We start from the raw sequence: 12,661 nt of genomic DNA on the forward strand, positions 1-12,661 counted from the left end.
TTCTGTTTCATCTCCATAAAAATGTCATTTTATGCCTCATGGGTCTATACAAGAATGGCACAGAAAATTCCGTGAAGTTTAATTGCCATGAATATATTTTCATAACTTACTACCTAGCTCTACTTCCGCATTGAGCAGGGTTAAATAAATACTGAAAAATCGATAAATATATATATAATAATTGTATCGTAGTTTCCTAGATGTAAGTCCACTGAAACTCTGGTGTTATCAAAAGTGCTCAATGACAAGCAGAGTGTAATTGTAGTATATTTATTTAATAAAAATACTATTAGCTACATACGTGCATTAAACCTGAAGACCGCTTCTCTAAAAAAGTTACAGCAGAAACATGTATGCACATATGTAGCCAATAATGTTTGGCTAAGTAAATATACTATCTGGTTAAATGCTTAAAGATTTGAATACCTACAAGGAAATATGTCACTTATGCTTTAACCATCAAGCTATCCTGTTTCTTGAGGAAGCACCAAAATAATTTATTTAACCATCAAAAAGCTGCATAACCTTTGTCAGTGAGAAGGAGGGGGGAAGAGGTGATGATGATGGTGATGAAAATGATAAAGGCGATTTCAACTAATATCGCAGAACTAATCATTTTTTTTGTCGTCATCGTCGTCAGTGATCTTAGGTCGCTTTACAGCCTGTTGTTCACTTTCGTCTTCATTGTCCATTTTGTCTGTGGAGTCCGTGGATGCTTTCAATGTATCCGACGTTCGCTTGCTGCTACCTGATGAACGGTGTTGAAGATCAACAATAAGACATGTCATGTTGTCGCAACCTGTGCCATCACCCATTGTGTTTGGAGCAAGACAATAGTCAAAGATCTGCCAAGAAAAAAGACAATGCAAATATATTAGACAAGTTGGAATACATGTTCAGCTAAGGTTTAGAATTAAAAGACATGCAAACATTTAAGAAAATGAAAGAGACAAGGGGGGGGGGGGAATAAAAAAATCTTTTTTTTTTTTTGTGCTCAACATACACCTCCAAACACCCGAGCAATGCCGGGTTGAAATGCTAGTATAATTAAAAAAAAAAATGTATTGTCTTAGCCTTCAAGGCAAAATTAGCATCAGTTTCCAGAAATAACTATCATTAAACAGTAAAAACTTAGAAATGTGTTTATTCTGTGGAGTATAGTTCTCATTAGAGGGTCTAAAGTTATGCTTTAAAAAAGTCAAAGGCCTGCTTTAAAAAAGGCCAAATTAGTGAAATTTGGTTTTAAAAAGGCCAATTTGGCAACCCTGAACAAGAATATAAGACCTCTGATGTAGCCTCATTTTTTTTTTTTTACTATAAATTATAATATATGATTATTGTTGTAGTGTAAAAGGAGCTCGTAATTTCTATGAAATGAGTCTTCAAAGAAAGAAGTCAGATAAATGTTATGTAAAAAAGGGAACATTTGAAAGAAACAGAGAGAGAAAAAAAAAATTGTCAAGAGATGCTGGATTGAAGGAGTAAATTAAAGATTGTCACTTACAAAGAGATTTTATTATTTGTAATGAACTATGTAGCACACTTACTTTCTGAGTATTAGCACTTATTAACTTCATTTTGGGTCAGTTCTATATTTAAAATACATTGGACACCATTTTCATAGAAATGTTAATAAACTCATTTGTTATTTATGTATGTTATTAGTTTTTCTGTCAAAAAAAAAAAAAGAAGTTTTTCTTTTACACTATCCAGAAAAATAGCTTTATCAGAACATTTTTTTGATTCAATATATTTTCAATTCTAGCTAGTATAAAATATTTTAGGATCATTTGATTTTTTGCAGATTTTTTTTTTTTCAAGATCATTGAATTGAAAAATAAGTAAAAGTGCAGAATAGTAGACCATAACTCGTGCCATCCCCATAATTTATAGCAAACTCTTCAGAATAATGTTCTCTAACTAACCAGCCAAGATTTAATGTTTATAACACTATTTTGCTTGTAAAGTTTCTTCCAATAGCTGCCACAACATGCCTATATTAGATTATCATTGTTGTAATTCGACTGTTGAAAAGACAAACTTTACAGATGGAAAAACTGTGAAATAAGTTTTACAAACTTGGCTGGTTAGGGTAGAGAATTTAATTCTAATGAGGTTGATTACAAGTATTCACTATTCTGCATTTTCACTGAAAAATGTACTCAAGTTATTTTTAATAAAATCTTTTCTAATAATTAATATAATTATTAGAAAAGAAACACCATGATTTATATCAACCTCATTAGAATTAAATTTTAAAAAATATAATAAAATGCGTTCTCAAAAAGCGTTACATTTTTAACTGTAATTTTGCATACAATCATGAAGTTGGGACTCTTTTTTGTTATTGTAGCATAATTCAAAAATTGAATTTTGAGCGAAACCAATGGTATCTAATGAATTGTGTCACAGTAATGAATATATCAAAATACGATAAGGTAGAAATTTAATTACTAACAAAAATAATTTTTGGAGACAAAAAAAAAAAAAAAAAAAAAAAAAAAAAAAGAGTTAAAAATCATAATAAAAGGGAGGTAAATCTTTTCTGAAAACTGAAAATTTTTTTACCTATTTAGCAAAACTTAATTTTCACCAACTTTCCTCTGAAACCAGTTTTCATTAATTAATTTTCTACCTATAAGTTTTAAGTTTTGGATATGTTCATTCTTGCGACATGTCAATTCAGTAGATACTATTGGTTTCACTTGAAATTCAATATTTCAATTTTTGAATTTTGCTAGAACAATAAAGAACAAAAGTTGGAAATGAACTTAGTAAGTCGAAGGCAGAATTTTGAAACCAGCTTGATTTTTAGACATGCTAGAGTAACCATAGTTTCTGGAACCTTACCTCTTCACAAATCAAAGACAACTTTGCTTGTTTAATTGGATCTTTCAGGCGTTCTCGTACAAATTCAACAACTTCTTGACTTGACATAAAATTCCTAAATAAAGAGAAAGAAAAATCTTTAAGAGCTCATAATATTCACACAAGTTATCATTTTGTATTTTATGATAATTTCCCTGTTAATCAACATTAATAACAATGCCTACCACACGTCCTAAATATCGGGTGAGAGTGTTGGAAATTGGTGTCAGGTTTTTAAACTAGAAATTCGGGGCTTTTTTCTGGGTGAGGAGGGGGGGGGGGATCTCTGAATCTGGAAATTTGCATCAAATTTTACAATAGCTTATTTATTCAATAAATTGACACTTTTCATTATTCATTTTGCCAATGCTGAAAACCAAAAAGGGAAAGCATAGTATATTTACCATATTCCATCACAAGCAAGAACGACAAATTCATCATCATCTTCTAATGTTCGAGTCTGGATGTCAGGTAATGATGTGATCATTTGCTCCTCAGGTGGTAAATCCGCGTTCTGTTTATACGAGTGATCACCTAAAAAGAAGAATTAGGACACAGCTCAATTAACAAGATAAACGAATGTAAATAAATAGGAGTTAAGATAAAAAAAAAAAAGCTTAAAATGGCGAGATCAGCAAAATACCCCCCCCCCCCCAAAAAAAAAAACTCCAATTAGTTTCTAAGAAAAGAAAAAGACAAAGGTGATGAAAAAAAATCATCCAACTAATCTACACAGTTCATGAATCATTTGAAGTCTTAGCCATCACAGAAAAAGAACTATATTAAGAAAAGAAGTGGACCTTGGGTTTACTTTTGGCAGCTTTGTAACTTTAGATTTCCAAATTTCATCCTTTAATTCTCATGTTCCATGAGTGATGTTTATGAAAAATGGTAAACTGCTGTTTTTTGGAGGGTTGGAAACTAGTCATCTCATGTTTGGAGTGTTGACTGGTTTTTGGCCTTGCAGTAATATATATTTTCTTTTTTTAGCTCCTTACATCATGTGGCTACATGCCTTGTCTGGAAGAAGTTTCATAAAAAAATAAAGAGGAGGGTACAAGAAAAGAAAAGATGAGAGAGAGAGAACACAGGAAAAGAGAAAAATAAAGTGCAAGAAAAGAGGGAAGAGAAATAAAATCCAGTCAAGTAGCGACAAAAGCTCTAACAATTTAGCAGGGACCAACATAAAAGGCATTTTAATAATACAGAAATGCCTGATCAACTGTCATGCTAAAACAGTTACAAAAAAAAAAAAAAAAAATCCCACCCAGTTGTCTTTATTTTCCTAGTTTCAAGGTTTTTTTCCTAAAAAATTGTTTCATTGAAAAAAAAAAAAAAAAAAAAAAAAAAAAATTACATAAACAAAAACTTTACGAACACAAAATTCCTTGAAAGTATTTAATTTACTTACTTCTGAACCTTTTCTTGTGTATATATACATATATATATATATATATATATATATATATATATATAAAAATGTTACATTTTAAAAAAACAATACATTGTTATAAGATTTTCCTTTACAGTTAATAAAACCTAAAATTTAAGGCAGGTTTCTCTTTTCTTGTTATGCTTTCATCACCGACGCTCGGCTTAATTTCTTCAGTGACGCTTAGCTTACTCCGGCTGTTGATGTCATGTTCCGGAGGCAAGCCGGACGTGCGCTGAGTTACGCCCGGATCACTCTCTGCATGAGTACCCAGAAATGCCTGATTAACCGGCATGCTAAAACAGTTACAAAAAAAATGTTTAAGAAAATATTTACCAATGGCTCTAGATAAATTTAGTCCCCCATTGACACGTCCATCCCCAGTGACTTTGCCACCAGCTCCCTCGATCCTGTGTTTCTCTTCTTCATCCTCAGGTTTGTGATCAATGGACAAATCAACAGCTTTGCCTGCATGGCACAAAACACAGCGAGAATCGCCAGCATTGGCTACTACAAGTTCACGGTCCCTTAACAATGCAACTACAGCAGTGCAGCCACTGTCCATCCCAGGCTGTAGGAAAAGAAAGAAATGATTATATCTAAAGGAAAAAAGAGAGAGATGATAAAAAAAAAAAAAATTACATTTTACAAATGATTCAATCAATAGATTATTTATTAATGAGCAGCAAAGGGGGGGGGGCAACACATTTAGCATGTTTGAGTGACAAGTTTAAAGATTCTAAAAATATTTTTTTAATAGTTACTAGCGGGGGTACCCGGCGTTGCCCGAGTGTTTGTTTCCGGGACCGGGGAGGGGGGGGGGAAGGAGTTTTAGAAAATGTTATGGTAGGTAAGTAGGAAGGATCAAACCCGGAGTCATGAGTAAAAGTAGGAAAATAAAGTGTGAAAATAAAACAAAAAAAACATCTGCAACGTTAACAGTTCGGCCACCAAGAAAAGGCCATTCCAGTTGTTTAGGAAAAAAAAAAGACTACGGTAGGTCGGCGCGAACGTGAAAATATGTGAATTGTCCAGCACGCTAACCACTATGCCACAGAGCACTGCAGCTTAGTTTAGTGATTTTAAATAACTTCACATGAAAGAACTACGAAGCCAAACCGGTGTTCTCTTCTCAACTGTTCCTTGTGAACGATCCCCAAACGGTGTTAAGTGGTGGCAGGGGGAGGAGGAATTTATTAGAGAGAAAATATTTTACCACTTCCATTGATCTTAACCGATTTTGGCCGTGACTTCTCAGCAGAAAAAGTATAGAAATCTAAGATTATCGAGGAATTTGAGAAATAATAAGCCTATAACACACCTCAGATATTGTTCTGCCGTTTGTGCATATTATATTTGCATGAAATATCTTGATTTTTAATCCTATTAAGGTCAAAATCTTACGGGAAAAAATTAGTTCATTTTATTTATATAGAGATTATAGTGATGATTATGCAAAACTTTACATTCCAGAAAAATACTGACATAAAATGATGTGGTGGGTTCCTGTGATATTTCAGCTTCAAATTTTATGGGTTTTTTTTAAGTAATAAAACTATATTTTTTAATGAAATCGGTACATATATCTAAAACTAAAAATGAAGATCATTTATAATATGCTAATCTATGTTGAAACTATAAAACAACTACAAAAAGATTAAAAATTAAATATTTAAGAAAGAAAAAAAACAAAACAAAAAAAAAAAAAGCAAACTTTAAAATTACATTTTACGAACAAGTGAAGCACCCCCACCCCTCCTGTGTGTGCACAGTAAACGAGGCATAAAAAAAAATGACTAAGTTCAGCGGCGCTCATATTGAACATTTATGAAAATCTGTCATAGAACCAACAAATATTCATAGTTTTCTTTGTAAATTTAACCAATAAAACTCATGACCTTCAACATAAAGTGTATTTAGTTTCATTAAGATCCATCAAGTAGTTTCCGAGATATGGGCATTTAGAATGGGATCAATCATTTTGGACCATTGTATATATGAGAATTGCTGTATGTCTAGCTACCTTCCCATGTAAGGTCTTATTATAGTTTTAACAGTGTAGCAAGAAAAAAATGATTGAATGATTGGTTTGAAATATTTCAAATGAGTCAAACGCATCTAAGACCAGATTTTGAAAGCAAGAAATGAGTAAAAAAACTAAAAGATTATAGGAAGAGTTTTTTTGAAAATGTCTGATTAACTACTTTATGAGGAAAAATGAGGTGATTTAATTGTAATCCAAATAATTAGAGCAATTTCTAACTACTAGTTAGTATCCGTTTTGAATAGCATTGGCATACTACATGGCTATGTCAATTTCTACAGGTTCTACAGCTAATATAAAGTAAAATATTTGTAAAAAAAAAAAGTTAGTATTTGCATAAGAAAGTAATTATTTTATGAAAAAAAAAAAAAAAAAAAAAGAAAAAAAAAGTCGCTTTTTATCCAATTCCAAATACCCTACATTTTTTTTTTTTTTTGTTGCAGGTGTAAAAAAGTGTTTTCTTTGTGAATTTCGCCCATTTTGCCGTTTATATATTAGACTAGCCTGGGTGCCCGGAGGTGCATGTTGAGCAGAGAAAAAAAGTGGTAGCAGGCAGGCTCAAACCTGTACCGCAAAGGAGGAAAAGAACGTGGAAAAAAAAAAAAAAGACCCGATATCTTTGCGGAAGTGACGTAGGTTTAAATTAATGCTAGTCAATTGAAAAGAGGGGATGACTTTTGAAAATATCAGCAAAAAAAAGCGACCCCTCCCTGTAGAAAAGTGCCTAGTTGAGGGTAAAGGAATTAATGTTTTTAGCCAATTTTTCGATATTTGTCGTCCGAAGGGTCGAGCTTCAAAACGATACCAATCTTGTGAAAATCCGTCACCTCTGTCAAAGGTTTTAGGCAGACATACATACATTTAAACAGACAGGTGAGATTTATATTATAGATGGAAATTTTGACATCTCTTCTGTATCAGAAATGTTTATAAAAGCAGCTTAAAAAAAATTAGATCTTTTAATGAATTTAATGTTTTTGCTAATTTTATTTTTTTTTTTAACATTTTAGGATTAAATAACATGAATTCCAAATTGGTTGTTAAAAATGGGGAGGGGGACAGAACCATGAGGAGACACTTTCCACCTTGTCATCTGTATCAGGCACAGTTGTTTCCTAAAAGGTGATCGTAAAAGTCAACCTTGATTGGTTTTAAGATTTACCTCATCACTTTCTTTTATCATATTATGGTGATCATAGTCATCATCATCTTCACATTCCTCCTCCTCTTCCTCATCATCGTCATCATCATCATCTTCCTCTTTAAATGAATTTTCATCACTGCTGTCACATCCTTCATATTCGTCATCTGTCTCATCCAATTCACTGTCATCCTCTTCACCTTCATCCATCATTCCCTCAGCATCTTCAATGTCTTCTTCATCCTCATCTTCCATTTCGTCAAAATCATGTGGGGTACGAGTTTTGGATGATGAGCAGCCAGAGCCGCCAGGCTGTGGTTCCTGGAAAAATAAAATAGTTTCCATAAGGATAAGATGAGAAAATAGAGTGGGGACAGAGAAAGAAGAGAGAATGGAGAGGGGGGGGGGTGAGACAAAAAGAATACGGGTGGGAAGAAAGGGGGAGAAAAAAAAAATAAAAAAAGATCAAAGAGAATAAGTGATTTTTTTTTTTACCCCACTTCCAGATGGTTCTTCATTTGATGAGCCAGGTTTTTCCTCTTCATTGCTGCCAAATGAACTTGAAGATGAGACGGATGTAGAAGATGAGGAGGCAGTACTTGGAAGAACATCCATTTTTGATGGTTCATCTTCGGTTGTAGAGTCAGCCTTCACACTTTCAGCTTTGGATGAATTAACTTTTGAATCAGTCTCTGAGGATTTACCTTCTACATTATCGTCGTCTTCATCATCGATTTTGACTTCAGAATTTCTGTCTTTGAATTCCTTTTCTGTATTCAAGTTATTCTCATTGTCAGCGTGACCATTTGTTATCTTGTTAATCCCACTGCTGGAACAAACCATCTCATCCCCATGGATGTCTGTGTCGGCATCTTCCTCACTTCCTTTACCAATAACATTCAACTTTTTTGAACGAATTGCTGGAGACTCTTCTACTTTCTGTTTTTTGGTTGCAGCCACTTGCGGAACTCCTTGTTTGGCATATTTGGCAACTAACTCTTCAATAGGAATGTTTGCATCAGCTCTTAGCATATCGGCTTCATTTTCATCATGGGCCTCTTCCTCTGCAGAAAAAAATAAAAAAAAGAAAATTTATGACAATATTACTTTATATAATCAAATAAATTTATATGAAGATCTCCCGCATTTGGAATGAGCAATGCAGGCCGTAACTATGGAAATCTCACTTGGTAGGCCTGGGTCTGTAATCTATATAATAGTATATTAAGCCACTTTATGTGTGTGTGTGTGTACATTATCTTTACAGAAAAAAGTGATCAGCAGATTGTGACTGGCGATTAATTGGAGGTCCTAAACAATTGTGCATTATGTTCAATAATCCCTTCTAGAATACAATTTTGAATACAAGTCCTTTACTAAATAATGATGAAAATTTTTTTTATTTATTTTTTTTACACAAGTTCAAATTTACCCATCAATATCAAAAAATGAAACCACGAAGGCATCACACATACCAAGTCGATTCCTAAAATTCTACCATCATCAGATCTCAAAATGAAGATAAAAACTACCCCACCCTCCTGACATTTAACGTCTGCATTTCGATGGTATACAACCATCTGAAGCAAATAGGGAGCAAACCCCTACATAAATGCGTTCTGCATAAACTACCTGAATAGATGAAATTTTTCATTTTTTGAATAATCTAAAACTGGAGAAAAATTCAGTAAATGTTTATGCAAAGATTCTAAATCTAAAATTTCAACTAATATTCATAAATTCCCATAATCACATAACCATTCATATTTTAAAGAAAGATGTGAATATGCAACAAATTTTCAGAAAATTTGGGTTTGTTTTCTGGTCAAGGATTTTTGTTTTGGCATCAAATAACCTACAAAATGCTTTAAATCCTATTGTGGCAATGCTCACAGGCTGAAAACGGATTAAAAGCAAACTTAATGGTTCTTGTAAAATCATATTGGAAAATTTGCATTGAAAATAAAGTAAAGAGTGAACTGGGAAGGAAAAGACGTTTAGATGCAAATTGACATGAAATGCATATTTTAGATATTGATGTTATGTAAAAACAGGATTTGTTTTGAGAGGTGCAATATAAAATTGCAAATGTCAAACATGTCTGACAACCCCCCCCCCCACCCCCACCCACCCGGTCATATGAAAGATAAAATTCCATATGCTTGATTTCAACATCGGAACAGAAAGTGCTTTTGTCCTGAAAATTGAAGAGATAAAAGAAATTTTAGAAAGTTATTTGGAAAAAATCAAATTTGTTCTATGTCCAGTGAGATCTGTGAGATGTGTCTTGACCCAAGAAGTGGTACTGTCATAAAAGGTACAAGGGTGTGTGCATGTGTGTGGAAAAGGGTCAGATGGAAGAATCCCCTACTCCACATTGAGTTTGTAGAAATAGGCACATACCAAAATATGTAAGTGATATCAGATGACACTGGAGAGAACACAACATTTAAAAAAAAAAAAAAAAAAAAAAAAAGAAAAGAAAAAAAAAAAAAAAAAAAAAAAAAAAGGAATTTCCCTAGGACCAAAGATGAAACTTGCAATATCTCATTTTTTGGATTTATTAAGGAGTTTTTAAAAACTAAGGTACTCACCATGACCCAATTAGATGCCACTAATTCCTAATATAAACAAGCATGCAAAGAGTCCCAGAAAAAAGATTGGTTGCCTAAGAAAATTATGTTGGTTGAAACTGAAAGATAGAAAACTCAAACTGTGTTGATCTGATGGCAAACTTTCTTCCTAGTTGTGAAGAGAAACAATACAAAATGTTCTTGAAATTTATGTCGATAGACTCATTTCTTGTTCACCTTTAACGATTTTACACCAGATGAACATATTACGAGACATCACATTTATATTTACCCAGCCCTATCTATCCAATACAACATACATATTTAGTTTAACGACGAAAATCACACACCCTCGATAATATAACATACAATTGATACTGTGAGTAAAGATGGTATGACCCACAATATAACACTAGCACAATCAAATGGCCGCTGGCAGACCCTGGGTATGGCAGCAGGATTCAGTGGCGGCTCACAAGTCCAAAGAGACCGAGGCTTGGCTTCAGAAAGAGTGCTACAACTTTGTATCCTTCTCTCCTCTCCTGACCTGAACCCGCCGGATACTTCATTTGATACTACATCGAGAACATCACCAACATGACCTCCCACAATACCAAAGCCAGCCTGATTGCCGCCATCTGCTGAGCTCTCGTCTGCACTAGTGAAAAAGGCATGCTCCCAGTTCCAGACCCGTACAGAGGCTGTTACATTGAACAGATGTCAGCTCTACTATATAATTAAGTTACCTGAACTGATTTTTTCAATAAAACTTAAAATAAACTGTAGTGTTGTTTTCTTTAGGGTGACAAATTTATCATTTCACCCTCTGTATGTGTTATATATATATATATATATATATATATATATATATATGTGTGTGCGAGATGTTAATATAATACGATATAAAGCTGTTTTTCACAAAAAATAAATTTAGGATAAAAATCTGCAGACAAAATCAAAACAGAAAATATATAGAAAAATACAATACATAAAGAGTAAAATACCAAGTTGTTTGTCTCAAACAAATTATATGTTGAAACTATTTAAAAAAAGCACCTTTTTATCGTTTTAAGATATCAATTTGATTATAAGTTTCTAACGACGCATTTTAATCAGATTATTGGCGCAAACAGATGTGTGCAAATGAGCAGGCTCCATTAGTATGGTCACGTTGAAGGAATGGGTTAGTAGATGTAGAACAGTTGATATAGCAGATTCAGTTTACAAGAGAAGCCAAGGGAAACATGAAAGGAAGTGATAAAAATGGACCAAATGGAAAGAGAGATAAAGACCTGGCCAACATATACTAACATGTTTAAGCAAACGTTAAACTGAATATGACGATGATTGAGGAACAACTGAAGAAACTATGTTACGTATGTTTATAGAACAGTAAAATTCAAGCCATGAAAGCATTTTCCTGGTTAAAAAAAAACAAAAACACGAGGAACAAACATAATATAGAGGCATGTGGATTCATGCAAATAATTAAACGAAATTAACAGAATTAAAATAAAAATATCAAGAATATATCAGCCTCGGTGGAAAAATCAGTAACTATATTCCTCAGCTGTGCTTGACAAATCAGCTGCCGCATTAAGTTTATATATATATATATATATATATATATATATTATAAGCTGATTGTTGAAATAAAGTGATTATATTTTAGGATGGGATTATCAAAACCAGAAGACTGTCTCCTATAAACAGCAAAGATGAAATTCTGCTTTATTTTCTAACAAATTCAAACAATTTTTAAATAAAAAATGGTAAGATGGCGTTCAATATCCGTGCTTATTCAAGGAATGCAACATTATGATAAAGTCAACAATTTTCCCCATGAAGCAAATTAAAAAATTTTTTGTTGACAAACTTTAAAAGAAATTTTTTTTAAATTCAAGTTTTTGTTCATCCAAACATTAAACACAATTTTTCCAAATATCTATTCAATCCAACAATTTAAAAATGCGCTATTACCTTTAGAAAGTAATATGAACATTTTGAGAAACTTCAAATTTAAAGATCACTAAAAGATGAAACGTGATCAGATGGAAACATTGAGCCAACCGAAAACGATTTTTAATATTTGATAATATTCAATGAGAATTTGGCAAATCTACGATAGATCAATGGCATTATTATTTAAAACATCCTCTCATTTTAAATGCTGATAAAATTATTCGGCATTTATGGCAGAGATGTAAAAAAAAAAAAAAAAAAAAAAAAAAAAAAACTTTTGGCATGTCCAGATATTTTCATTACATCTGAATAAAAGTAAAAACTCAGAAAATCCTCGTCCTTGATATAAATCTAATTTTGAAATTTTGAAAATTCTATAGCATAAGCATTTATGACCGATTAAAGATTTAAGAAAATGTGTGTGAAGTAGGAAAAGAGGAACAAATAACAAACCTGAAATTGAGGAATAAATCGATGATGAAGAAGATGACAACGAAGAAGAATCACGGAAGAATCTTGCTTTTAGTGGGTTTGACCTTTCAGGTGTTTTCCCTAGCAAAATAAAAAAGAATTTTTATTCAGTAATCAATACGACATTGCCCCAAAGAGCGAGCCAATCACAAGAGAGGGAATAACTGGAG

The 12,661-nt window shown here is 32.7% G+C and overlaps 1 protein-coding gene across 2 annotated transcripts in view; it reads right to left on the reverse strand.

Moving 5' to 3' along the window:
• Positions 1-475: 475 nt before the first annotated feature.
• The window catches only part of LOC145297325 (protein phosphatase 1G-like), a 34,369-nt gene continuing 22,183 nt past the window's right edge, over positions 476-12,661 (reverse strand). The window contains exons 4-10 of one of the 2 annotated variants that reach the window (XM_080143334.1): positions 12,474-12,572; positions 7,981-8,549; positions 7,507-7,806; positions 4,637-4,871; positions 3,273-3,402; positions 2,851-2,944; positions 476-845 (exon numbers count right to left, since the gene is read on the reverse strand). In XM_080143334.1, the coding sequence (XP_079999460.1) occupies positions 609-845; positions 2,851-2,944; positions 3,273-3,402; positions 4,637-4,871; positions 7,507-7,806; positions 7,981-8,549; positions 12,474-12,572 (1,664 nt within the window). In that variant the 3' untranslated portion in view covers positions 476-608. The remainder of the gene's footprint in view (positions 846-2,850; positions 2,945-3,272; positions 3,403-4,636; positions 4,872-7,506; positions 7,807-7,980; positions 8,550-12,473; positions 12,573-12,661) is intronic. The other variant, XM_080143335.1, reaches the window with a different exon arrangement.

The sequence above is a fragment of the Euprymna scolopes genome, chromosome 2, assembly GCF_053919585.1.
Source record: "Euprymna scolopes isolate OS-2025 chromosome 2, ASM5391958v1, whole genome shotgun sequence".
NCBI classification, from domain to species: Eukaryota; Metazoa; Mollusca; class Cephalopoda; order Sepiida; family Sepiolidae; genus Euprymna; species Euprymna scolopes.